Below are 24,346 nucleotides of genomic sequence, written 5' to 3'. Positions count from 1 at the left end.
TCGGGGTCATGCAGGAGGCAATCAGTGTATGTGGCTCTGTCACAGAGATGTTTCTCTCCCTCTCTATTTGAAGATAAATAGAAAAATATCCTTGGGTGAGGATTAACAAAAAATTAAAACTTATGAATTGTTTATTTCTTGGATTTCCACTTTAATGTTTTCAGACTGAGGTAGACCGTGGGTAACTGAAACCATGGAAGCAAAGCCACGGATAAAGGGGGACTTCTGTATTTCCAACTCTTTCAACAAGTGACAGTAGCTTTAGTAGAGGAGACAGGATGAGGAGAGGCTAAATGACTTGCTAGGCCATTATGAACACAAATTTGAGCTCTGCAGCCAACTGGCTTTGTAAGAGAGAGGGAACTGATCTTTAAATATATTTCCTCTTGTGTAAAATGGGGATGGTGACAGCATCCACCTCAAGGGCTATGAGAATTCAATGAGATAATTCTTACAGAGTGCTCAAGACTTGTCAGGTAAAGGATTCTCAGTTAACTACCACAGGTACCATTACCTTTGCCCGAGGCTGCACAGCTAATGATGGTCAGGCCTGAATTCGAAGCTAGGATTCTCGGAGCGCCCCTCACGTAAAGGTTCTGGCTCTGGGAGGAATTACCCCACTGCCCCACCGGGCCGGAGCTCTGGGGCAGCATCCTTTCCCCACCCACCTCTCTGGTTACGCCCACCCCAGTACCGCCCCTTCCGCCGATCGGACTTCCGGCCCGCGAGTGCGCGCTCCCGAAGCCCCGCCTGCCCACTGGTAGCCACCCAGTAAGCGCCTCTGAGATTGGGCGAGCGGCGGCGGCACAGACCGGGTCAGAGGCCCCGGGTATGTAGCACGCCGCGTGGGCGGATGGGTGGTAGCGGCCGGGCCCCGGGGAGGGGAGGGGACTGGTCGGCCAGCAGCTCCTGAAGTTGCCTCGTTTTCTCCGGCGTCCGAGCCTGTGTGCTGTTGCTGGGCCGGGCCCTGGGCGCGCAGAACCACCGCCCAAGGCGCACCAGTCGTGCTGCGAGGTGGGGTGTAGAGTACGCGCCTTTTTTTCAAGCTTCGGTTACAATTTACTGAGCACATACTGTGTAGCAGCCACTGGGTCGAACGCTTTTACGCCTGTGGCTCACCGCCGCAGCAATCCTGCTAAGCAAGGTGTTATTTTTCCTGTTTTACAGCTGTGCAGAAAGGTTTACAAGTAGCGGTGGAAAAGGTGGATTAAGTCCAAAGCCACTTGGAGAATGATAACCTATCTCGGGGTGGATGGACAGTTAGGTGCCGGGTAGCTGCTGTTTTTCTGAGGGGTCATCTTCGCTTTTTAGACAGGCGCCCCTCCGCTTTTCTCTTCCCCAGGAGGTTAACCTGGTTGTACGGTTTTAGTGAAGACACCCGCCCCCAGGCCTTGGCTGCTAGTAAGAGGCGGCCGGACTGCCTGCTTCCCGTCCTTTCCCAGCTCCCCAAATCCAAATGGAGGCTTTGGCACCTTTGGCATTGAATTTGCTTATGGAGTTGTCAGAGATTTTTCTCTCTCCTTTACTTATGGGAAAAGCATCACGAAAATTAACTTTGACATTAAGTCCTAATTTTAAAGTTGAAGAAATGGAAGTCTTTGAATATGGGCTGATTTTACCTGAATAAATGAGATCGATTTGGCGGGGTGCAAACAAAGGCCTGGAAGACGGTGAAATGCTGGGGAGAGAGCTGGCTGATGAATAGGAAGTGGACAGGCTAGGCCTATCTGGGTGGCTCAGTTGGTTGGAGCATGTCCTTTACACCAAAAAGTTGCTAGTTCGATATCCTGCAGGGGGGGACTGATCCATAATTCCTGAGTGGAACTACTTGTTTTAGTTCATAACCCTCCCCCTCCCTCTCCCTAAAAATCAATAAAAAACATATTCTCTGGTGAGGATTAGAAAAAAAAAAAGTAGGTCAGTTAAAATGTTTTTTTCTTAGCAGATCCCTAAATTCCCACCAAATTCTCTTCTATCTTAAGCAGTCAGAGTCAGTTCCTAGATAAAATGGTTAAAGGCCTTGAGGAGAAAGGAGGGCTGATAACAAGGCAGGCAAGCAGTGAGCTGAGTTTTATTTTGAAAACTATCCACTTGCACATTTTTAGGTCGCTGAAATTTTTCTCTGAGAGTTTCAAGTTGCAAAGGATATGATTGTAGTTTATTGTAAATATTGACATTCTAAAAATAAAACTGTTACATCAGGAATTTAAATCTTCAGTGGAGTCTAAATACCATAGTGATTTGATTTCCCTCATCATTTGAAAAAAATACACAAACCAGTTTTTATTTATCAGTTGAAATTTTACATAGTTCATTTTTCATGCTTGAACTCATATTTCTACTTTATTTCCTCCACAGAATTTTTTTCTAGTATAATAGACTTTATCCTTGAAAGCCTTTAGTTTGTCATCCTACTTCTCTACAACAACAATACATACAGGAATTAAAACATTTTTGAATATTGTGTTGTGGTCATAATATTAAACATTTTCCTTGAGATTTAATTTTTATGATTTAAAATACACAATTGATCAAGCATAAGTATATTACTAGTTTTGATCATTGTTAAAAAGTTGTTTTTTTTATCCTCACCAGAGGACATCTTTCCATTTTTTGTTCAGATAGAGTGGGGGAGAGAGAGAGAGAAACATCAATGTGAAAGGGACACATCCAGTGGTTGCCACCCGCACGACCCAACCAGGGCTGGGGACAAACTGCAACCGAGGTACGTGCCCTTAGCGGGGACCGAACCCGGGTTTCTCTGGACCGCAGGCCGACACTCTAACCGCTGAGCCAAACCGGCCAGGGCGATCATTGTTAAAAAGTTTTATTTGAAATGCTTCTTTTCATAAGCTGAGTGGAACTACTTGTTTTAGTTCATGCATTTATTCATTCATGCATATTTGCTAGAATGAGCCAACTTTTTTTTTTTTTTTTTTAATCCTCCCCCGAGGACATTTTTTGTTCAGATAGAGTGGGGGGGGAGGGGAGAAACATCGATGTGAAAGGGACACATCGAGTGGTTGCCACCCGTATGACCCAACCAGGGCCGGGGACAAACTGTAACCGAGGTACGTGCCCTTAGCAGTAATCAAACTCTGGTCTCTAGGGACCACAGGCCAATGCTCTAACCGCTAGGCCAAACCTGCCAGGGCAAGAATGAGCACAACTTTTTTTTTTCTTTTTCTTTTTATCCTCACCTGAGGACATTTTTCCATTTTTTGTTCAGGTAGAGTGGGAGGGAGGACCGGGGACAAACTGCAACCGAGGTGCGCGCCCTTAGCGGGAACCGAACCCGGGTCTCTCAGGACCGCAGGCCGATGCTCCAACCGCTGAACCAAACCGGCCAGGGCTGAGCACAACTTTTTTATTCATGGCTCTACGTATTGAAAAAGTTGGTTCATGTAATTAAGTACACAGGAATTGAAGGCATTTTGCTGTCGCAGTATTACTCAGTTCTTTGGTTACCTTCTGAGTTATGGGCCAAAAAAATCACAGTGATCTATTATTGAAATAATTTATTACAGATCTGTCAGCTGACAATTCTTTTAGGTCCTCCTTTAACTTTATTGAATGCAAAAGTTTGGAAATCACCTTGACTCAGCAGGAGGATTTGTTACATAGTCACTATAGGCAGTCACAGTTTCAGCATGAATACTATTTTGAATTGCTCCTTTGTGGTGCCAGCCATATTTTGCTCTGTGACAATGCACCTTAGTAAGATTTGCCATGAGTGGGTAGTTATGCCTTTTTTTTGAAAGGTGGGAGATATGTGAATTGGGGTGGGGGAGCTACAGGCAAGTTCCATGGCTGATTTGTTCCCATAGGAAGAAGGTGGGGAATTGAGTTGAAATTGATTCCTTTTAAATTGCCTTTGTACCCCTTGGAAAATCTTAATGCATCCCTCAGGGCTTCTCATTCCCCAAAATGAAGACCATCCGGAACTGCTATGGGCAAATACTTAATTTCTTTTAACTTCCATTTCTTCACTTTTAGAATGGGAATAAATCCAAGAACTGACCATGTTGGGTTGTTGTGTTGATCAGATGGGATCAAGGATGTCCCTGACACAGGGAGAGCACTCCATGGATGGCTGTTATACTCTAGTTCCTGCTGCTGGGAAGTACACCTTTCTGGGCACTCTGCCTGTTTCCTCATCTGCGAGCCCAAGATACTGTCAGCCCACAAAAGTGGGAGTGGGAAGTGAAGTGAAAAGGTTTTGTGATTCTTCTCATAGTAGGTTTTCTAGACCATATATGTCCTTAGTTTAAAATAGTTAATGTTGAGTTCCTGCTTACCCATGAACTGGACATTTTGCTGCATGCCTTATGTATTCATTCAACAAATATCTTTGGAGGGCCTTTTACTTTCAGGCCCTGTATTAAGCACCCTGGATACAGTTGTGCCCAGATTCTAGGGAGAGGGGCAGATTACAGTAAATCCACAAGGATAGTTAATATGTTGGGTGGTAATAAATTGATAAGTTCTGTGAAGAAAAGTGGAACAAAAGGAGAAAAGAAAGGAGGTGGAGGTGTTTTATATATTTAGGACAGTCTCTGATAGGGTGACAGTGGGGCAGAGAAGGGAGTTAGCCATGCAGTCTTTAGGGGGAAGAACTTTCCATGTGGAGGGAATAGCATGTCCACAGGCCCAAGGTGGGAGTGTGCTTTAGCATGGTCAAGGAGCAGTAAGTGGCCAGTGCATCAGGAGGGGTGCGATCAAGGCGGACAGTGGCAGGAGATACCTGCAGAGGAAATACCGGCATCTATCATGAAGCCCCTATAGGACTCTGGAAGGACTTGGCTTATACTCTTTAAGTGAGATGGGAGCCACTGGAGGGTTTTAAGCATAATAGTTGAATGATTAGACTTGCATCTTTAAAGGGCCACACTAGCTTAGCTGCTGTATTATGAATAGACTGTTGGGGAACAAAGATGGCAGCAAGGAAATCACTCAAAGGCTACTGCAATAATCCAGGAGCAAGACAATGGTGGTAGATGGAACGGGGGGTCCGGCCTGGATGTGAAGGTCAGAGGCAGAGCTGGCAGAGGGCACTGATGGGTTAGATGAAGATTGTAAGAGAAGAACCAGGAGGACAGCCAGGTTTTTGGCCTAAGCAATTAAAAGGATAGAGTTGCCCTTTAGGGAAATAGAGTAGACTTCAGTGACTGATGTATCACACACTGAGTTGCAGAAGATGAAGCAATCATGACATTTGTTACCTCATCTAATCCTGACAAAACCCCTGTGAGTAGTCATTATCAATCCCATTTTATACGCAAGTTAACAGAATTCCACAATGGTGGCATATTGCCCAAGGCCACACAGCTAGTTTAAGGGACAGAGCTGATATGTCTGCCAAGGCTCCTATGACTTTGAAGTTCCTGAGAGATGGCATTCCCTTTGATCCTTTTTCTGCATAAATGCCAGCATAGTAGTTCAGTCCGAACAACCTCCCTGCTCACCCATAAAATCTCTCTGGAGTGATGGTTTGTGCTTAGAGAGTGCTAAAGAACAGAGACCTGTTCCCTCCCTTTCCCCTGGTGTTGGCAAAAGGAGAAGAGAGAGGAAGATTGACTGCTAGCACCTTCTCTTGTGGCCCCTTCAGATCATTGGCAGCCTGGAGAAGGTGGTGACTTAATAGACCTAGCAGACAAGGGAACTTGGACAAGGGAACTTGGACTCAGGTTTAAACAGCAACCTCTCACCAGTAATACAAGATTAGGAGTGGGGAAACCATAGATAAAAATAGAACTTACTAGTTAACTGGAAAACAATATATTTTTGCAACCACTGCTTCCATAAGAAAATAATTGGGTCCCAAGACAGGGAGTGACTCATATTCATGAGTGATTATATTGATCATTGGAACAAAATGGATACATAGCCTTTGGAGAGCAATTCAAAGGAGATGCGCATGGCTGGTCAGTCATGCCTAGTATGAGATCCTGAGAGGCTGCAAAAGGGGGAAGAAATGAAGATGTCTGTTAATGAGGGAGCCAGGTCCTGCCCCAAAACAAGCAGGTTTGGGCTGTTGATTGGGACATGCAAAGCACAGAACTCACTTCCAACTTAAGTCCTGAGCTCTCCCAAGGGAAGAAAGAGTAGTATCCATTCAGATATCAATTCCTTATTCTCTTTAAAGCATTGGATATTTTGCCCACCCACCCACCCCCCAGAAGGATTTACTAGCAGCAAGCAGCATGTTCTGATGGAAAAAGGAGCAGGCTGGGAGTTTGGTTCCAGCCTCCCCTTTGCCAATGGCAGGAGAATGTGACCCCAAGTTTTCCCCTTCCCTTCCCTAGTCAGTCATTTATTTTATAAATAGCTATTAAGCAGTCTTTCATAACTAATAAGGAACATTGGTTGAGTGCTTAATGTGTGCCAGGTACTATTCTAGGCACTTTACACGTGTTAACTCATTTATTCTTCACAGCAACTGAGAGTAGGTGTCATTAGCTCCATTTTGCAGGTGAAGAAACTGAATAGAAGAAAGGTTAAATAACTTGACCAATATCACTCACCTGGTAAGTCACAGACAAACATTGGACACTATGCTAGATGCTGGAGAAAAGGGGTGCAAAATAGACATCGCTTGTGGCCTCATGGAGCTTATTTTATTTAATGTGCTGAAAATAGTGAAACATAAAAGTACAGTGTACGATGGGTACAAGGGGAAGAAAGGAAATGGAGCCATGGGAGATGTCGGGGCCTGGTTTGAGTTGAGGGGTGGAAGAGGCTGCTCTGAAAGGAGCTGTGACTTGCTTGCCTGCTGATTTTAGGTCCTCACTCAGAGACCTCCCTGGTCCCTCATCTGAAACATTGACTCCCATTGCTCTTTTTTTTTTCTATTTTGTTTTGTTAATCCTCACCCCAGGATATTTTCCCACTGAGTTTTAGATAGAGTGGAAGGGAGAAAGAGAGAAACATCGATGTGAGAGAGGCACGATTGATTGCTTCCTGCACGTATCTGGACCAGGGCCAGGATCAAACCTGAAACCCAGGTATGTGCCCTTGACTGAGAATCGAACTTGTAATCCTTTGGTCCTCAAGCCGGTGCTCTAACTGCTGAGCCAAACCAGCCAGGGCTCCCATCACTCTTGATACCCTCCCCTACTTAGCACCTTAGCACCATCATACACACTATGCACTTATTGTTTATATCATCCACCCTTCCCCACGTGGTAGAGAGTAAGCTTTGTAGGGACAGGCTCTCTTGTTTTGAACAGTACCTGGTGCCTGACTGGTTGAGGGAATGAATGAGGAATAAATCAAGAGAAGTTAGTAGGTGGTGAATGTAGTGGGCAGGGAGCTCTGAGGGACAAAAGAGTCTGCATGTTCAGGGGCAGAAGGCAAGTGTGTGACAAGCACAGGAGTGACTAAGGCAGTGGAGGGGTCGACAATAGGCAAGTCACACAGGGCCCAGAGACCTCTGTGAGAGGGTAGGAGGAAGGGGAAGAACACGGTGGAGGTTTTAAGTAGGGGAATGACATTATCAAATGTTCTTTGAGCCATGACCATGGATACCTTGGGAGAAATAAGGCAAGGACTGGAGGATCAGGTCACGGGTGACTGCAGAGGTCTGGGCATGAGGTGCTGGTGGCTTAGGTTAGCAGAACATAGACAGTGTGCAGCAGTGGAGCTTTTTGTCTGGAAGCCTGTGCAACAGCTCACTCTTTGTAACTTTTTTTTTTTATCCTCACTGGAGGACATTTTTCGATATTTTGTTCAGATAGAGTGGGAGGGAGAGAGAGAGAGAGAAACATCGAGGTGAAAGGGACACATCGAGTGGTTGCCACTCACACGACCCAACCAGGGCCGGAGACAAACTGCAACCGCAGTACGTGCCTTTAGCGGGAACCGAACCTGGGTCTCTCCAGACTTCAGGCCGACTCTCTAACCACTGAGCCAAACTGGCCAGGACAACAGCTCACTCTTATTTTCTCCTAAGAAACACTGCCAGAGGAGATTCTACGAGAGGCTATTCTTCTCTGGAAGGATTTTCTTTGTCTTCTCCGGGCTTTTGGGTCCCAAGAGGTAAAACCAGAAAGGCAGTATGGAGGGTTTCAATGAGAGGGCTCACAATTTATGGAGCACAGTTCTGTGCTCCACTCCACAGGCTGCAGACCTCACCTCTCTGACTCTGGTCCTTACCTCTTATTTACACACTGCTGCCTCTCCATGGACATGGAGAATAAGGGAAAAGAAAGAATTGGATGTGGCTCCCTTGGGATTGGAGCCCCACCTGGGCTGATGAATCCCACGCCTGGGGGTGGTTCTGGAATCCAGCTTCTATTACTCTTGCAGTGGGCATTAGCTCTTCTCTGTTACTATGGGACTCAGTATTGTCCTTCCTCCTCCAGCCAAGCCACTTCTGTGAATAGCTTTGGGTGTTGAGGGGGAAGATTCCCAGGCCAGCAAGGTCATGTCATTCTTTGGTTTCTCTGGTGAGCATTTGTTGACTGTTCTGGGAAGAGCGCTTTAGAGAAAGAAGGCACCAGTGTGACTCAAGCTCCCCCAGCAGTTGATGCTGGTGTTAGCACTGGGAGTCCAGTTCTTCCCTCATTTACAGGTGTGGAGACCGAGGTTCTGAGAAGCGCAGATGTTTGGGGCTCAGCTTATCCCAAACTTAACCACTGTGGGCCAGGCTGGTGAGAAGGATTTCTGCAGTCACACAGGTAGTTTTGTGGCCAAGCTTCTCCACTTTGAGCTCACAACTTTCTATTTTAACAGTGGTTCTGGGGCCTGGCTGGGATGCTGGGTCCCACCTCAGATTCAGATTCAGTGGGCTGGGGTGGGGCCTACGTTTCTGTAACCTTTCTAAAGTTTCTTAGGGGATTCAAATCAGAGCCAGGTTTAGGAGTTCCTCTGTATAAATGGCTGTGGAATAAGGAGCAATGAGCAGATTCTGGAGAATGATGGCTTGAGCCAGAACAGGAAGAGGGTCATCAAAGGTTATCAAAGGTGGTCACTTCATGGGTGTCTAGAGAGGAGCTTCGGGGACAGGTTTGGGTGGGACTTAGAGGCAGCTTGGAACTTAAGCCTTCATTTTCTTTTTTTTTTTTTTTTTTTATCCTCACCCGAGGATATTTTTCCATTTTTTTTGTACAGATAGAGTGGGAGGGAGAGAGAGGAAGGGAGAGACAGACAGAAATATCGACGTGAAGGGACACATCGAGTGGCTGCCACCCACACGACCAACCAGGGCCGGGGACAAACTGCAACCGAAGTACGTGCCCTTAGCGGGAACCGAACCCGGGTCTCTCCAGACCGCAGGCCGACACTCTAACCGCTGAGCCAAACTGGCCAGGGCTTCATTTTCTTCTTGATAAGTCAGTCTTGAGGGACAGGGGGCTGTGATTGGTTGTAGCTCCCTCCCGGGCAGATTTGTGAGCAGACCTGTGAGCAGGTCCATACACCCCTCCCACCCACTCCCAGGCCCAGGGTGAGGACCACATGGCTACTCTTGCTCGCATGTTAGTGGGTTTCATTTGTTACTGTCTGTCTCTCCATTATCCTGAGGGACAAGACCTGTGTTTTTCTTTCGTTGCCTGAGAGGTCCCTGGCATCATGCCGCAAAGCCCAGAGGAGCGCAGTCAGTGGCTAGTGAAGGAATGAGTTGGGGGGGGGGGGGTTTGCCAGACAGGAACAGCTGTTATTTGTCCAGGCTCTTTAAGCCAGGGGGCCAGGGCCTGTGCTCCTCCATCCCCTTGGCCTTCCTGATGGAGGCCAAGCAGCTGTTGGTCTGTTTCCACAGATGGTCATCCAAGACATGGAGAAGGGAAGATATTCATTAGGTTACCCCAGGAGCCTGGGACAGAGCTGAGCCGGAATTCACATCTGTGCCGTTTGCTCTTCCTAAGACCCCACCCTTATTCTGCCAAGGGAAAACACTAATATGATCAAGAAATAATTTTTCTTTGGCTCTGAATTGATTTGCCTGCAGATTCACCGTCCTTGTTTTGTCCTGGTCTAAAGGTAAATTAATTTTCATTCCCTGAGTACACAAAGGCAGGGGTCTAGACTCAGGGCTACAAGTCTTGAATTCCATCCAGGCTCCACTAACAGCTGTGGCTCTGGGCAAGTCTCTCCCCCTCTCTGATCCTCCATCTCTGCTGCTGTAAGTGAAGAGTTAGAGTTGATCCCAAGCCCTGTTACACAGCAGAACTGCCAGGGCACTGCCATCCCTAGGATTCTGACTCAGTAGATTTCGACAGGGTCCTGGTCCTGTGGGTGGACAGGGGATAAAGTCTCAGCCACATGGCCTTCCAGGCACTTTCAGCTGACTCCGACAAAGCTGTACTGACCCATGACAGTGGCTTGCTTTTTACATTGAGAGGTCAGGGCCCTGTGGAGAACTGGCCTTTGCCTTTTTACTCCACCACGACCTATTCTCAAATCCCACTGCCACTGTTCCAGATTGGTTTTCAATAAAAGAGTAGCAGACTCATTGCTTTAGAGACAATAGGACAGAGTTGGGATTAAAAACTCTTGCTGGGTTCCTCGTTTCAAACTTCAGCTGAGTAGACGAGCTTTTTTTTGGACAACTGAACCTTATCCTTAGCCCCTCTTTTTGAAAGCTAGGGGGCATACCACCTAGGGATGACTCCAGTCTCAGACTGAGAAGAAATACTTTAATAACTTAGGTTTCTCCATTTGGATGATGAAGCTGGTAGATATTTCCCTCTCTCCACCCCTGGCTTCCTTGAGAATGAGAATTTAAACTTTTGGGTTGGTCCCCCTGCTGCTCCAAGCCACCCATCCACATCTGAGCAGCTGCCTCCCCGTGTTATTTGGTGTGTCCTCAGGGGAGCAAACTCATTTTAGTATAAGCTCAAGCAAAGTGTAATTAGGACAGTAAATCTTAACAACAAAAAGTCCTATGACAGATTTCAAGGTCCTGGAGACACTGAAGGAAAAATGAGAAGACCTGACCTTCAATTTAATTTCTTTCAGTCTGGGAACAAAGTTCAAGACATGGTAATCCTATTTACTCCAAATAATGCAACACGACTTTTTTTTTTAATTATTGATTTCTAGATAGAGTGGGAAGGAGGGAGAGAGAGAGAGAAACATTGATGTGAGACACATTGACTAATTGCCTCCCACACAACCCCAACCAGGGTCAGGGATCGAACCTGCAACCTAGATATATGCCCTTGAATGGGAATTGAACCCATGACCTTTTAGTTTATGTGCCGATACTCTAACCACTAAGCCAAACTGGTCAGGACTTTTTTTTGAGAGAGAGAGAGAAGCATCATTTTGCTGTTTCACTTATCTATGTATTCATTGATTGAGTCTTATGTGTGCCCTGACCAGAGATTAAACCTGCAACCTTGACATATCAGTATGATGCTCTAACCAACTGAGCTACCTGGTCAGGGCTACAACATGACTTTTTATTTTATTTATTTATTTATTTATTTAATCCTCACCCGAGGACATTTTTCCATTTTTTGTTCAGGTAGAGTGGGAGGGAGAGAGAGGAACAGAGAGAGAAAAACATCGATGTGAAGGGACACATCGAGTGGTTGCCACCCGCACAACCGACCAGGGCCGGGGACAAACTGCAACCGAGGTACGTGCCCTTAGCGGGAACCGAACCCGGGTCTCTCAGGACCGCAGGCCGACGCTCTAAACCGGCCAGGGCACAACATGACTTTTTAAAAAGTCTATTGCTAGATAGTCTTGTGGTTGCAGAAATGGGGACATAACTTCATGAAAGTCTTTTTTTCTTGCAATCTGACTATAACCCTCATCTTCCATCACACATCACCATCCTCACTTCCTTTACTGCATCAGGCAGTGTAGCAAGAGCTTCATAAGCATTTTCTCATTCAGTCTGCACAACAGCATGTGAGGCAGATTCTATCATCCCATTTAATACGTTTTTATTGATATTTTTTAGAGAGGGAGGAAGGGAGAGAGAGATAGAAACATCGATGTGAGAAACATCGATCAGCTGCCTCCTGCACACCCCCTACTGGGGATCAAGCCTGAAACCCGGGTATGTGCCCTGACCGGGAATCTATGGGACATGCTCAATCCACTGAGCCACACCAGCCGGACTGTCATTCCATTTTATGAATGAGAAAACTGAGACTCAGAAAGGCAAGTGACTTGCCTGGGGTTGCACAGCATGTAAGCGAGGAATTGGATTTGAAGAGGTCCATGCTCCTAACTTTTGTGCTATGCTGCTGCTGACCAGTCTGAGACCACAAGTCACACCAAGCTCAAAATAACCCCCCCCGCCCCCCCGGCCCCTCATCCTTTCCTCACATTTCTTTTTGGCAAGACCCATACTTCTCTAAACCTCAGGCTTAGTGGCCACTGAACCACTGCTTGCCGTTGAGGTTCTCATCTGCTCCACTTCTTTGCTGAGCAGGAGGGATTACTCATCTCAGTCTAGACTAGCCACCTAGATAATCCTACTATTGGTGTTAGGGTAGGGCAGGCAGGCCATTACTTTTATGAGCCTAGGTGTCCCAGACTAGAAAGTGGAGGCTGGGGCCCTGGCCGGTGTGGATCAGTTGGTTGAGTGTTGTTCTGTGCACGGAAAGGTCGCCAGTTCCATCCCTGGTCAGGGTGCATGCAGAAAGCAGCCAATCAATGTTTCTCTTTCACATTGATGTCTCTCTCTTTTTCTCTCCCTCTCCCCTCCTCTCTTTAAAATCAACTTTTAAAAAAAGTAGAGGCAGCCCTGGCCGGTTTGGCTCAGCGGTTAGAGCGTCGGCCTGCGGTCCGGAGAGACCCGGGTTCGGTTCCCGCTAAGGGCACGTACCTCGGTTGCAGTTTGTCCCCGGCCCTGGTTGGTCGTGCGGGTGGCAGCCACTCGATGTGCCCCTTTCACGTCAATGTTTCTCTCTCTTTCTCTCCCTCCCACTCTACCTGAACAAAGAATGGAAAAATGTCCTCGGGTGAGGATGATAAAAAAAAAAAAAAAAAAAGTAGAGGCTGGGGAGGGGAAGTTGCTTCTGTGGACATCTGGAAAGTGCCTTGGGTTCACTACAGAGGGGTAAGTGTCCCCTTCTGGAAGTGTGCCTACCTTAGTTACTGCCACCTTCAGAAAGCACACTATGCTTAACAGCACCTGACCTTGCTCTGCCTCCTCAGCACTTTGCTAAATTTAGACTGTGTTAGTTTGCCTTCTTTATGAGTGTTTCTGAATGAAGACTAGATGCCTTTCCTGAACGAGTTTTCTGTTTGAGGATGGACCCAGAGCTCCCTAAGCTCCTGGCCTGACTGCCCGACCAGGCTGTCTCCTTCCCCTTCCTTTGCCTTCCTCTCCCAGCACTGATCAGGCCTGCTCTTGTCCCACAGGCAGATCCTTCTGGCATTCCTGTGGTGGCTCATCCTGATTGGCTGAGCTTGCCCTACTCCAGTGATTATCGACTTCTGGGTCTCTAGTCTCATTGACTGCCTTTTTCCTGGGAAGATGTTCCTGGTGGGCCTGACAGGGGGCATTGCCTCAGGGAAGAGCTCAGTGATCCAGGTGTTCCAGCAGCTGGGGTGTGCGGTGATTGATGTAGATGTCATCGCCCGACACGGTGAGTTGGAGGGGTGGGGTTATAGGATTATACTTGACAGCTCCCTTGTGCTTCCTTTTTATAGGGCCTTTCTTATAAAGATGAGGCTGCCTTCCAAAGCCTCAGAGGAGGAGAAGACTTTGATTTTGACCCTGTCTGATGTCCTGCTCCCTGCTCCATGCTTGTCCTCCTGCTTTTCTCTTTATTCCTCCATCTCTGAGACAGCTCCCCTCCTTCACTTCACCCATGATCAACATGAGGGACTCTGTGCACTTGGCTCTCTTCCATAACTGCTTTCCCTCTCCTTGTTTCATTTTTGCTTCAACTGAAAGAAGCAGCCTTGGGTTCCCCCATCATTTTGCCTCTGGTCAGTTGGGGTCCTCTGGTTGGTCTAGAGGCTCTGAAGAGTGACCTAGCCTTTCTCTATTGTCACAGTTGTCCAGCCAGGATACCCTGCCCACCGGCGCATTGTGGAGGTCTTTGGTACTGAGGTCTTGTTGGAGAATGGAGACATCGATCGCAAAGTTCTGGGGGACCTGATATTTAACCAGCCTGACCGGCGGCATCTGCTCAACACCATTACCCACCCTGAAATCCGCAAGGAAATGATGAAGGAGACCTTCAAGTACTTCCTTCGGGGTAAGACCCAGGGCCTGGGACAGGGGTGGGCAAAGCCCTCTCCTTTCAGGGCCAGGGCCTTTCTCTGCTGAAAAGTTGGTGGGGGTTGGGGTGGGGGCTGGATAAACAGGCTGTAGAGTTCATACTATTTATTCAAACTGCCCCCTCCCCCCATGCAGAGCCCTGTACCAGCCCCAGAGGAAAGAAGCACATGTCTCTCAACTCTTAAGAGGGTTGACATTTTAATGAGAAGAGATAATTGAGGCTTTTGAGCCATGATCCCCAGGAAGTAAGTTGATTTTTCTAGTAGGGATGGGAGTAATAACAGCTGATGAATAATGGGGTCATAAGACCTGGGTTTAAGTCCCGGCCCTCACAGTGTCTAGCTGTTTGACTTTGTCAGTGAGCCAGCCCCTCTGCCTGTTTCCTTATCTGCATAGTGAGGCTAATAATGCCAGCCTTGCAAAGTTGTTAGGGGGACTAGGAGGCCACGTCACTGACTGTCCATTATCCCACAAATAGAAACCACAGTCAGAGTCAGATTTGGTGCTAGTCAAGCCTCCTGGGAAAGTGAGTTTGCAGACAGGAAATTGGAGAGGGTCCAGGATGGCCAGGGCAGGTGGTGGAGTTCTAAGTGGAGGATAATCCTTTGAAGCTAGGGCTCAGTGGAGAGAGCCTGGCATGTACAGAGACAGCCAGGTGCCTTGCCGGGACTGAAAGAAGGGGTCTGGCACTGTCTGGTTTTGCTCAGTGGTTAGAGTGTCAGCCCACTGACAGAAAGGTCTCGTTTGAGTCCTAGTCAAGGGCACGTACCTGAGTTGCAGGTTTGATCCCTGGCCCCTGTCAAGGTCATGTAGGAGGCACAATCGATGTGTCTCTCACATCAATGTTTCTCTCTCTCTCTCTCCTTCCCTCCCTTCCACTCTTAAAAAAAAAAAAAAAAAAAAAAGTCAGTGGAAAAATATCCTCAGGTAAGGATTAACAAAAGAAAAAAAGCAGGGGTCTGTGGTCAGTTGGCAATAACTTTCCACAGCTGTTGCTAGCCTTTCCCAAGCCATATGCCACAGTTCAAGTCGTGTTCTTCAGGACGGTGTTGGTCAGGGGTGATCTAATACTGTCCGCCATGGAGTCAGTCACCAGGGGAAGTGGTTGAGTGGAGTGCAGTGGCTTGAGATCAGGCAAGAGGCTAGCCTAGGGCCCCTGCAGCCTTTGGCATATATGGTCTTCAGTCTGGGTCTCAGTGTTGAAGGCCTGGCTGCTTTTCTCTCCACTGTCAGTCATGATGCTGAGACTTTGCCTCCTTAATGGTATGAGGGAGGTTTCTAGGTTTTCTTCTGGCTTTTGCACTGTGATCATGGCCAAACCCCTTACTTTCTCAGGTGTCAAGTTGTCAAGTACAGAGTGGGGAATCCCACCCCTCTCTGGCCAGAATCTTTCTCCAGAAGGAAAGGGATCACTTGACAGACATCATGATGCTGACCTCCTTTGCCCTCCCCCCAGCTCTGGCCAGGGTGGGAGTTGGCTTCAGGCATCCTCCCTACTGGACCAGCTTTTGCTCTGCATCTCAGTACCTTGCCGCAGGCTTACCTCCCTTCCTCCTTCCTTAAGGAGAGTTTCTAGATTTTTGCTTTGTCCTGCCTCTTGTGTCTGTGCCAGCATCCCCTCCTGCCTCCATCCAGGAGCAAAGCCTTCTGCCTTTCATACCTGCCCTTTTGCATTCATTCCCAGGCCAGTTGCAAGTACATCTGCAGGGCTCTGAGACAACAGTGGCTTTCCCCTTATGAAATTAAGAGTCAGATAATGTCACCCGCTCCAAAGTTCTCCCACAGTGTCATCCACCCAGCCTCCCCTCTCTCCAACCACCACCACTTAAATAAAAGCCAGAAAGCTCTTTTCAGCTCGATAAGGTGAAAAATGGGGACGACAGCTGTGGCTTCCACAGTCCCAGTTTTTCCCTGATGACTATAACAAATACAACTGTCAGAGTTGGTATAATCAAACGTCAGATAAGATCACCAGCTGTTGGGGAGGTCTCTGTGTAGGCAGACGGATGTCTTAATAGAGTCAGGATAGTTTGCAGAGCTTATCAAGCAGGAGGGATGTGACAGCTGAATAGCCCTTTGCCAGTGAACGAAAGAACTGGCCACGAGCTCCCGAGAGGGGCTGAGGAGAAAGGACAGTGAGGGGAGAGGAAGGGATGGGAGCAGAGCAGGAAAGAGAGATAAGAGGCCCAGAGAGGATCTGGCCCTAGCTCCTGTTCTGAGTTGGGAGGGGAGCCAGAGAGCGAGCCAGCACTGCAGGCCTCCCTCCTCAGGGGACAGTAGTAATAATAATCCTCATTTATGTAGCATTTAGTGAGGGTCTGGGTGAGGGGGTACTGCGTGGTCTACATGACTTTATTCATTTAATCCTTCCCATCATCTTGTGAAGTAGGTGGTCTTTTTATTCATTTACACAGATGAGGTTTATTAAGGGGCCACAAGTCACATGGTGAGAAAGGAGGGCGCTACAAATTCAGGCATGTTATCAGAACCCATTCTCTTAACCCCTCATTCAGTTGAAGGTTTCCTGAGCAACAGATCCAAGGGAACAGGAAACCCAGTAACTTGTGTTGTCACTCTGTTCCCTGCATCACCTAGAGTGCCAGTTTCCCTGTGACACCCTTAGAATTGGTGTGGTATATATCTGGTTGTGTATTTGGTAGTGTTTGCAGTGGTCTCTAGGCAGAGCAGTGCCCGTCCCTTCCTCTTACTGCTCCTAGTCCCCTGCCAGCTTTATTATACCTACACAGAGGTCACTGGCATAAAGAGAACTAGGAGTGTGGAGCCCACAGTATTCCTGGGTGGGCAGCCCAGGGATGTGCCCACTCATAGTGGGTGAGGGTACTGCCCTTGACTGGCGTTGAATTGTAGTGGGAGGGCCAGCCAGTGCTTTTTTTTTTAATCCTCACCCGAGGACATTTTTCCATTTTTTGTTCAGATAGAGTGGGAGGGAGAGAAAGAGAGAGAAACATTGAAGTGAAAGGGACACATCGAGTGGTTGCCACCCGCAAGACCAACCAGAACTGGAGACAAACTGCAACCGAGGTATATGCCCTTAGCAGGAACTGAACCCAGTCTCTCCGGACCGCAGGCTGATGCTCTAACCGCTGAGCCAAACTGGCCAAGGCCCAGCCAGTGCTTTTATCTTACTGGAGTTAGTTTAGTATTAGTCATAACCACCACAGCACCTCCAGACCTGTCCCTGCAATCTCAGGCTGGAGGTTTGCCTCTGACCCTAAGAAGAAGCCTCTTTCCTATTGGTTGCCACTCCCATGTGAGTCTCTCATGGAGAGTTGGTAGAGATAGCCATACAGGACTCTTCAGCCTTCAGCTGGGAGCCAGGCTTGGAAGAACCTGTTTTTTTTTTAATCCTCACCCGAGGATATTTTTCTATTTATCTTCAGATAGAGTGTGAGGGAGGGAGGAAGGGAGGAAGGGACAAAGAGAGAGAGAGAGAGAGAAACATCGATGTGAAAGAGACACATCTACTGGTTGCCTCCTGCATGACCCCAACCGGGGCTGGGGACTGAACCGCAACTGAGGTACTTGCCCTTGACCAGAATTGAACCCATGACTCTTTGGTCCACAGGCTGACACTAACCGCTGAGCCAAACCAGCCAAGACAAGAACCCTTTTTTTGTTGTTTAAAATACCAACAAAGGTGGGTGAAGTAGGGCAGAAAGGGCCCAGTCACTCCTGGAACCTCTCCCCTGTCTCCTACAATTTTGGCTGTGTCATTTCTCTGCTCAGAAAAAACAACTCTTGTGCTCACTTAGGCAGCACATATACTAAAATTGGAACACCATAGAGATTAGCATGCCCGCCCCCCGCCGCTCCCCACAAAAAAAGAAATAACAACTCTTTGGGTTCAAGATCAAGGTGAACTCAATGCTGTGTACCTGCCTGACCACCTCATCAATTTTGCTTCACACTGCTCAAGGCCTCCACTTCAGCCAGAACAATAGGACCTTGCTGATTTGCTTTGCCCCTTCCTGGAATCCTCACTTTCACTCCTCATTTTTAAGTACCAGAAGTCCTATCCGCTTTGCAAGGCCAGAACAAATGCCACCCCTTCTATAAGGTCTTACCTGCTCATCCAGTAAAAAAGGCCTTTCTGCAGCATTCTGTTTTGAATGTCATTGGAACTGGCTAGCTATCAGGTTAGGTTATGCCTGTCTCCCTCTGTTGGGGAGCTTTCAATGGTAGGAGCCAATGTCTTCAACTCTATTCCCACACCTAACCCATAGTTAGTCCTCATTGTGTACTTGCAGACTTGACCTTGTGATTTTCCTGTCTTTTCTCCAGGGTACCGCTACGTGATTCTGGATATACCCCTGCTGTTTGAGACCAAGAAACTGCTCAAGTATATGAAGCACACAGTGGTGGTATACTGGTAAGTGTATGGCATTGCCTTGCGTGACTGAGGCTAGGAAAGAGGACCCCTGGAGTAAGGCATATACCTGAGAAATGGCCCACATCACTACCCTTTCCCCACAGGGTTGCCAGGAAGCACAGGGGTTTAGGGCAGCAGTGCCCAGAGCCTACCGAAACCAACCTCAGTGCCTGATCCAGATATGCCCCCAGGTAGGTGTGGGAAGGGATGGCCTCCAGGCTTCTCTGGTGCTTGGGAAGGGCTCCCCCTGCTGGATATTGGAGGCACTTCAGCCCAGATGTTAGGCCCTGCCCTGGGCTATGTTGTTATTCACTGGATCTCTTTTTCCTCCTCCAGCATTTCTCAACTTTCCAAACAGCTCCCACACTTATTACTTCACTCAGTTTACCTTTCAATATGAGGTATTCAGGTCATTAGTTGATACTTCTGAGTTATAGAAGAGAAAACTTGGAGTTGGGGTGAGTACATGGGGAGAGGTAACAGAATTTGTCCAGGGTCTCCCATTGGCTACAAAAAGCTGCAGGGAGGGAACTGTCAGAGCCCAGCTAAGGAAGGAGCTTTGTTTTCAGAATCTCCCAAGATATGAAGCAAACCAGAATCCAGGTTTGACAAACAGAGGAGGATCAAACTGTCAGAAAAAAATGAGTCACAGTCCCAGTGGGATGAGAGAGTAGATGAGTGTTTCTGTCTCCCAGAAACTTCCTGGATGCCACCCACAAGTAAAATAGACACAGAGGTGGGCACTTGGCTCTGTGGGTATTTTGAGCACTGGGTGTCTCTCAGGAGATTGATACATGGGAGGTTTCTGGCGCACTAGATATGGGGCCTAGAGTGCTCAATGCCCTAAGCATCATCCTGACCTACCTTCCTACTGCCCCCCAGCTCCCCACCATAGACTGTCATTTTATTATTGTTGTTGTTATTGTTATTTTTAGAATGATTACTAGTGCCTGTGAGGGTATTGTAACTTTATTTGTTCTTTATTTTTCTTAACCTCACCCCAGGATATTTTTCCATTAATTTGTTTTTAGAGAGAGTGGGCGGGGATGGAGGTTGGGAGAGAGCAAGAAAAAGAAACATCAGTGTGAGAGAGACACATCGATTGGTTGCTTCCTGCACAACCCCAACCTGGGCCGGGAATCAAACCTGCAACCCAGGTACCTGCCCTTGATCAGAATCAAACTTGAGACCCTTCAGTCCAGAGGCCGATGCTCCAGCTAATGAGCCAAACTGGCCAGGGCTAAACTGTCATTTAAAACCCTGTCTGAGTCTGCTGAACCTGGTGTAGAGACTCAGGCTTCCTCATAGCTCCTGCTTGGGCCCATGTCTCTCCATGTAAACGTGCATCCTCTCTGGGTTCTTTGTCTCCTGTTTGTGAAAGACTATCAGCTGAGGCCAAGCAAACTCCATGAAGACTTGGAGTTCTCTTTGCCTTGGAGTCTTAATATAATTGGAACTTTGTACCAAGGGATCCAAAAAAAGAATCTTGAGTGTAGGTGAGAAAACAGGTTGTATCTGCAATCAACAGGTGACTCTGTGCCTACCCTTGCCACCTTCTTCCTGTACTTTCCTTCTAGGTTGGTGTGTTTGCTAAAAGCAGAGCTATGGTGTGTTTGCTAAGAGCAGAGCTATGGCTCCTGGCAGATAAATGGGGCTTTGTAGATTCTGTCTGTTTTCCAGGAGCTCCTCCAGCCCCACTCGCTAGCCAAGGAACCTTTGCCAAAGTCCTGGTTGCTGTTCATGCCCCACATTCAGCACATGTGGGTGTATGACTCGAGAGAGATGCCAGAGATATGAATGAGTGTTATAATTTGCTTTTTATAAAAGGGCTCTACACTTTACAGTGAGGTTCCCCTCATGGATTCCTTTAACTGTCACACTACCCCTGATGCATTTGAAATAATATGGGGCATTTACCAAAGCATGATTATACCAAAACTAGATAATTCACATTTTCAAGGAATGTGTCCATTGTGTAATAAGTGTTTGGTAAAAATCTCATTACTACAAATAGCATCAATCCTTAAACTAACCAGATGGGATTATTTCTGAGCCACAGAAAAGGCTGGTAGAGAGTTCTGCCTTCACATTCCAGGAGGCCCTCTGGTCTAGGCCATACCTTCCAAAGGATGTGTACTCAGGTGTCCCTAAGCCATCTTCATTTTCTCACCCTGATTTTCCCAGCCCTAGACCTGAGATATTCCTGACTAAGATTGGATATAGTTCTTGTTCTCAGCCAGGCAGAGATTGGCCCCATGACCTTGACAGTACACTGTCCCATAACAAAGGAAATCAGAAATCCTACTTACTTTTCAAGGCCATTACTAATGCCATGTCTTCTGAAAGGTCTCCCTGATCAGCCAGCCAGAAATGATTTTCTGCAGCATTTTGTTCGGAATGGAATTGGAACTGAACTGGCTAGTGTTCAGGTTATGTTTGTCCTTAGAAAGTCTTCACATCCCAGGAGGCACTCTGGTGTAGGAGACACCTAAGAGAAGACCAAATTGTAGTGATCTGTTGTCCCATCTTATAACTAGGGAATCTCAGGCCTAGTGGCAAAGCAGAGAGGCCCCAGTGGCAGGAAGCAGCTGCTGCAGCTCTTTTCCTTTGTTCCTTTTGAGGGGCTTAGGTAGTCACGGAGCTAATGGGGTGTTAGAGATGACCCTGTTCCAGAGCTCAGTGGGCAGTCCCTGTATAGCCAAAGGCAGGACAGAGAGTTTGCTAAGGAAGGACCCAGGTGGTAATATCAGAGTGGGCCACAGAGGTATCCTTTGAATTTCCTATGGAATTGGAGACTGCGGGTTGTTCAGTTTAAGTAGTCCTTTGTCCTGTCCCAAGGACTGAGGGGATCCAATTCTCAAGTTTTGCCCCATTAGAAACATCTTGGGGCTTGCCCATTCCTCTTTTTGTGTTAATCCTCACCCAAGGATTTTTTAAATATATATTTTATTTTTACTTTATTGATTTTAGAGAGAGAGGAAGGGAGAGGGAGAGAAACATCGACGAGAGAGAAGATCCATTGGCCGCCTCCTGCATGCCCCCTACTGGGGATTAGGCCCACAACCTGGGCATATGCCCTGACCAGGTATCGAACTGGCGACCTCTTGATGCGTGGGTTGATGCTCAACCAATGAGCCACACCAGCCGAGCTGTGGATATTTTTTCCATTAATTTAATTTTTAAAAAATGTATTTATTTATTTTTAATCCTCACCCGAGGACATTTTTCTATTTTTTGTTCAGATAGAGTGGGAGGGAGGGAGGGGGAGAGAGAGAGAGAGAGAGAGAGAGAGAGAGAAACATCAACATGAGAGAGACACATTGAGTGGTTGTCACCCACACGACCCAACCAGGGACGGGGACAAACTGCAACCGAGGTACGTGCCCTTAGCGGGAACCGAACCCCAGTCTCTCTGGATCGCAGGCCGACACTCTAACCGCTGAACCAAACCAGCCAGGGCTTTCCATTGATTTTTAGAGAGAATGGAAGGGAGGGAGGGAGGGAGGGAGAGAGAGAGAGAGAAACATTGATGTGAGAGAGACATATTGATTGGTTGCCTCCCACACGACTCTGACCAGGGATGGGGATTAAACCTGCAACCCAGGTATGTGCCCTTGACCGGGAATCAAACCTGTAACTCTCCAGTTCCTGGGCCGATGCTCCAACCACTGAGCCAAACTGACCAGGGCCAGGAAGCTATTTTTGATGCAGTAGGCCCAGGACCCCAGGGGAAGTGCAGGAAGCGTTTAGCTTGCAGGCACGGGCCTTTCTGTAAAGGTCATCCATCCAGGGATCCAGGCCGTAGCTGATTCCAGGTGATCAAATCCTTCCATCTTATAACTGGGAAATCTCAGGTCTGGTGGCAAAGCAGAGGTCCAGATGGCAGAAAGCAGCTTTTGCAGCCTTTCCTCCTTGTTTATATTAAGCTCATTATGCTACCAGGGTTCTCACAGAGTAGGGTAAGGTGGGGGAGCCTATGAGCTTCTAGACCCCCCTTCCTAATTGTGGTACCCTAAATTGATTTGGGAAAAGGGGCTGTGCACCTGTAACTTGCTTATGGGGAGGGAAGCTGGGGACTACAAAGCCTGATCAGCCCTTTTACCCTGTCCTTAGCGACCGGGACACGCAGCTAGCACGGCTGATGCGGCGGAACAACCTGAGCCGCGAGGATGCAGAGGCTCGGATCAATGCTCAGCTGCCCCTGAAGGACAAAGCCCGCCTGGCCCGCCATGTTCTAGACAACTCAGGCGAGTGGAGCATCACCAAACGTCAGGTCATTCTTCTGCACACCGAGCTGGAGCGCTCCCTAGAGTACCTGCCCCTGAGGCTCGGGGTCCTCACAGGTCTGGCTGGCATTGCCAGCCTCCTCTACTTGCTCACCCGCTACCTCCTGCCTTCCCCCTAGCTGGGCACTCCCAAGGCAGGAAGCCCCAGGCCTCAGTCTCTTCAGAGGCTGAAGCTGGGTCACAAATGCATCCTGTTTCCTCTTGGCCCTTTCAACACACACACTCTCTCCCGCTCTCTCTCTCTAGGCTGGAGCCCTGCACTGGGCTGACACCCTTCTTTGGGGTATGTTCTGTCTGAGGTAAAGAAACAGCCCTCTGTCAGTAGCTATTCTTTCCCATCTTCCCCAGGGTCCCTCCTTCTGGAACCACCTACAGTGTCCACTGTGGGACATGAAAACAACCGTGGAAGAGACTATTATATATTTCTTGTGGGTAGGGGTGAGGAACATTGTCTCTGTGGCCCTCAACTATGTTTAAAGCTGGAAGGTTCCCTGGGCTTGGACCCTCTGAGTACATGCCCCATTGTGGCCAAAACCTTCATGGACCATAACAAATCATTGTGGACCAAGGGCTACCACCTTCAAACAGGACTGTCCCCTAGGTTGATGCCCTTGGACAGGATGCTGTAAGGATTCCTTGTGGGTAATGTAGTAGTTGGCAGAGGCCAGGCCTCTTCTGGGATGACCCGCTGTCCCACTTTGGCACTTGTCCAACACTCCCCTTACCCTGCTCGCCACCTCCAACCACTCTGTACCTTCCATTCCATGTACTCCTAGCCCTGAACTCTTGGTAGTCCATGTGTACCATGCTGGTTTTGACCTCTGTGCCTTCACTGTGCTGTTTCCCTACCTGGAATACCATTTCCCCCGCTATAACTGGCTGACTCCCAGCTTAGGCACTGTCTGAAGCCCCAGGCTGGGCTAGGTGCTCTTGGATGATGTTTTATCTGAATCTATAGTATAGTAAACAGCCCAAAGCTGGTTGGTCTCTCCTACTAGACTGTAAGCCCTTTGAGGGCAGGGACTGTCTTATTCATCTCTGTTCCTGGTGCAGAGCCTGCCTCGCTGTTGGTGCTTAATAAAGTGTGTTGATCTGAAGTGCCCTGCACTGCCATTGTTCTCCCAGCACTATGGACCAATTAAGGTTCCCAGACTTGACTGATACCATTTGGGTTACACTGTTCTCCTCCTACACTGAAGCCTGGGCCCCAGGAGGTACAGTTGCCCTTGGACTTACCCTGGGGCCCCAGGAGGATTCCAGCTAGGTCCAGGTGTACCCAGCCAGAGCAATATCACACCCACTTACTCCATCTTCCTTCCCAAGCCAATTAGACCAGTGAACACATCAGCTTTCTCTTACCAGAGCTGGCAGACCTGCTGATGTGGTGATCCTGCGGCCAGCAGCCTATTAAGGCCAGCAATGAGTGTGACAAATGTGAATACTGTGGTGGCCATATTTAGTGCTCCATTTCCCAGAGCT

At 48.0% G+C, this 24,346-nt stretch overlaps 1 protein-coding gene across 5 annotated transcripts; it reads left to right on the top strand.

Moving 5' to 3' along the window:
• The first annotated feature begins 733 nt into the window (after window positions 1–733).
• DCAKD (dephospho-CoA kinase domain containing) lies at window positions 734–23,962 on the top strand. Of its 5 annotated transcripts, none has more exons than XM_036269634.1 (6): window positions 771–829; window positions 8,573–8,678; window positions 13,324–13,550; window positions 13,965–14,168; window positions 18,494–18,581; window positions 22,695–23,962. In XM_036269634.1, the coding sequence occupies exons 3-6, from the start codon at window positions 13,439–13,441 to the stop codon at window positions 22,984–22,986; spliced, it is 696 nt and encodes a 231-aa protein (XP_036125527.1). In that variant the 5' UTR covers window positions 771–829; window positions 8,573–8,678; window positions 13,324–13,438; the 3' UTR covers window positions 22,987–23,962. The 5 variants fall into 5 exon arrangements, with proteins under 5 accessions (XP_036125526.1, XP_036125527.1, XP_036125531.1 ...); XM_036269635.1 differs by lacking the exon at window positions 771–829 and adding an exon at window positions 6,513–6,527; XM_036269633.1 differs by lacking the exon at window positions 8,573–8,678 and having other exon boundaries at window positions 734–829.
• Window positions 23,963–24,346: the final 384 nt, after the last annotated feature.

The sequence above is a fragment of the Molossus molossus genome, unplaced genomic scaffold (genome assembly GCF_014108415.1).
Source record: "Molossus molossus isolate mMolMol1 unplaced genomic scaffold, mMolMol1.p scaffold_m16_p_19, whole genome shotgun sequence".
Lineage (NCBI taxonomy): Eukaryota > Metazoa > Chordata > Mammalia > Chiroptera > Molossidae > Molossus > Molossus molossus.
This window is presented reverse-complemented; position numbering and strand designations above follow the sequence as displayed.

Bases quoted from the DNA above. Each gene is read 5' to 3' on its own strand.
- DCAKD (XM_036269633.1), top strand. From the start codon at position 13,439: ATGTTCCTGGTGGGCCTGACAGGGGGCATTGCCTCAGGGAAGAGCTCA. The intron at 13,551-13,964 runs GTGAGTTGGAGG...CTATTGTCACAG, and splicing joins AGATGTCATCGCCCGACACG to TTGTCCAGCCAGGATACCCT. The intron at 18,582-22,694 runs GTAAGTGTATGG...CCCTGTCCTTAG, and splicing joins CACACAGTGGTGGTATACTG to CGACCGGGACACGCAGCTAG.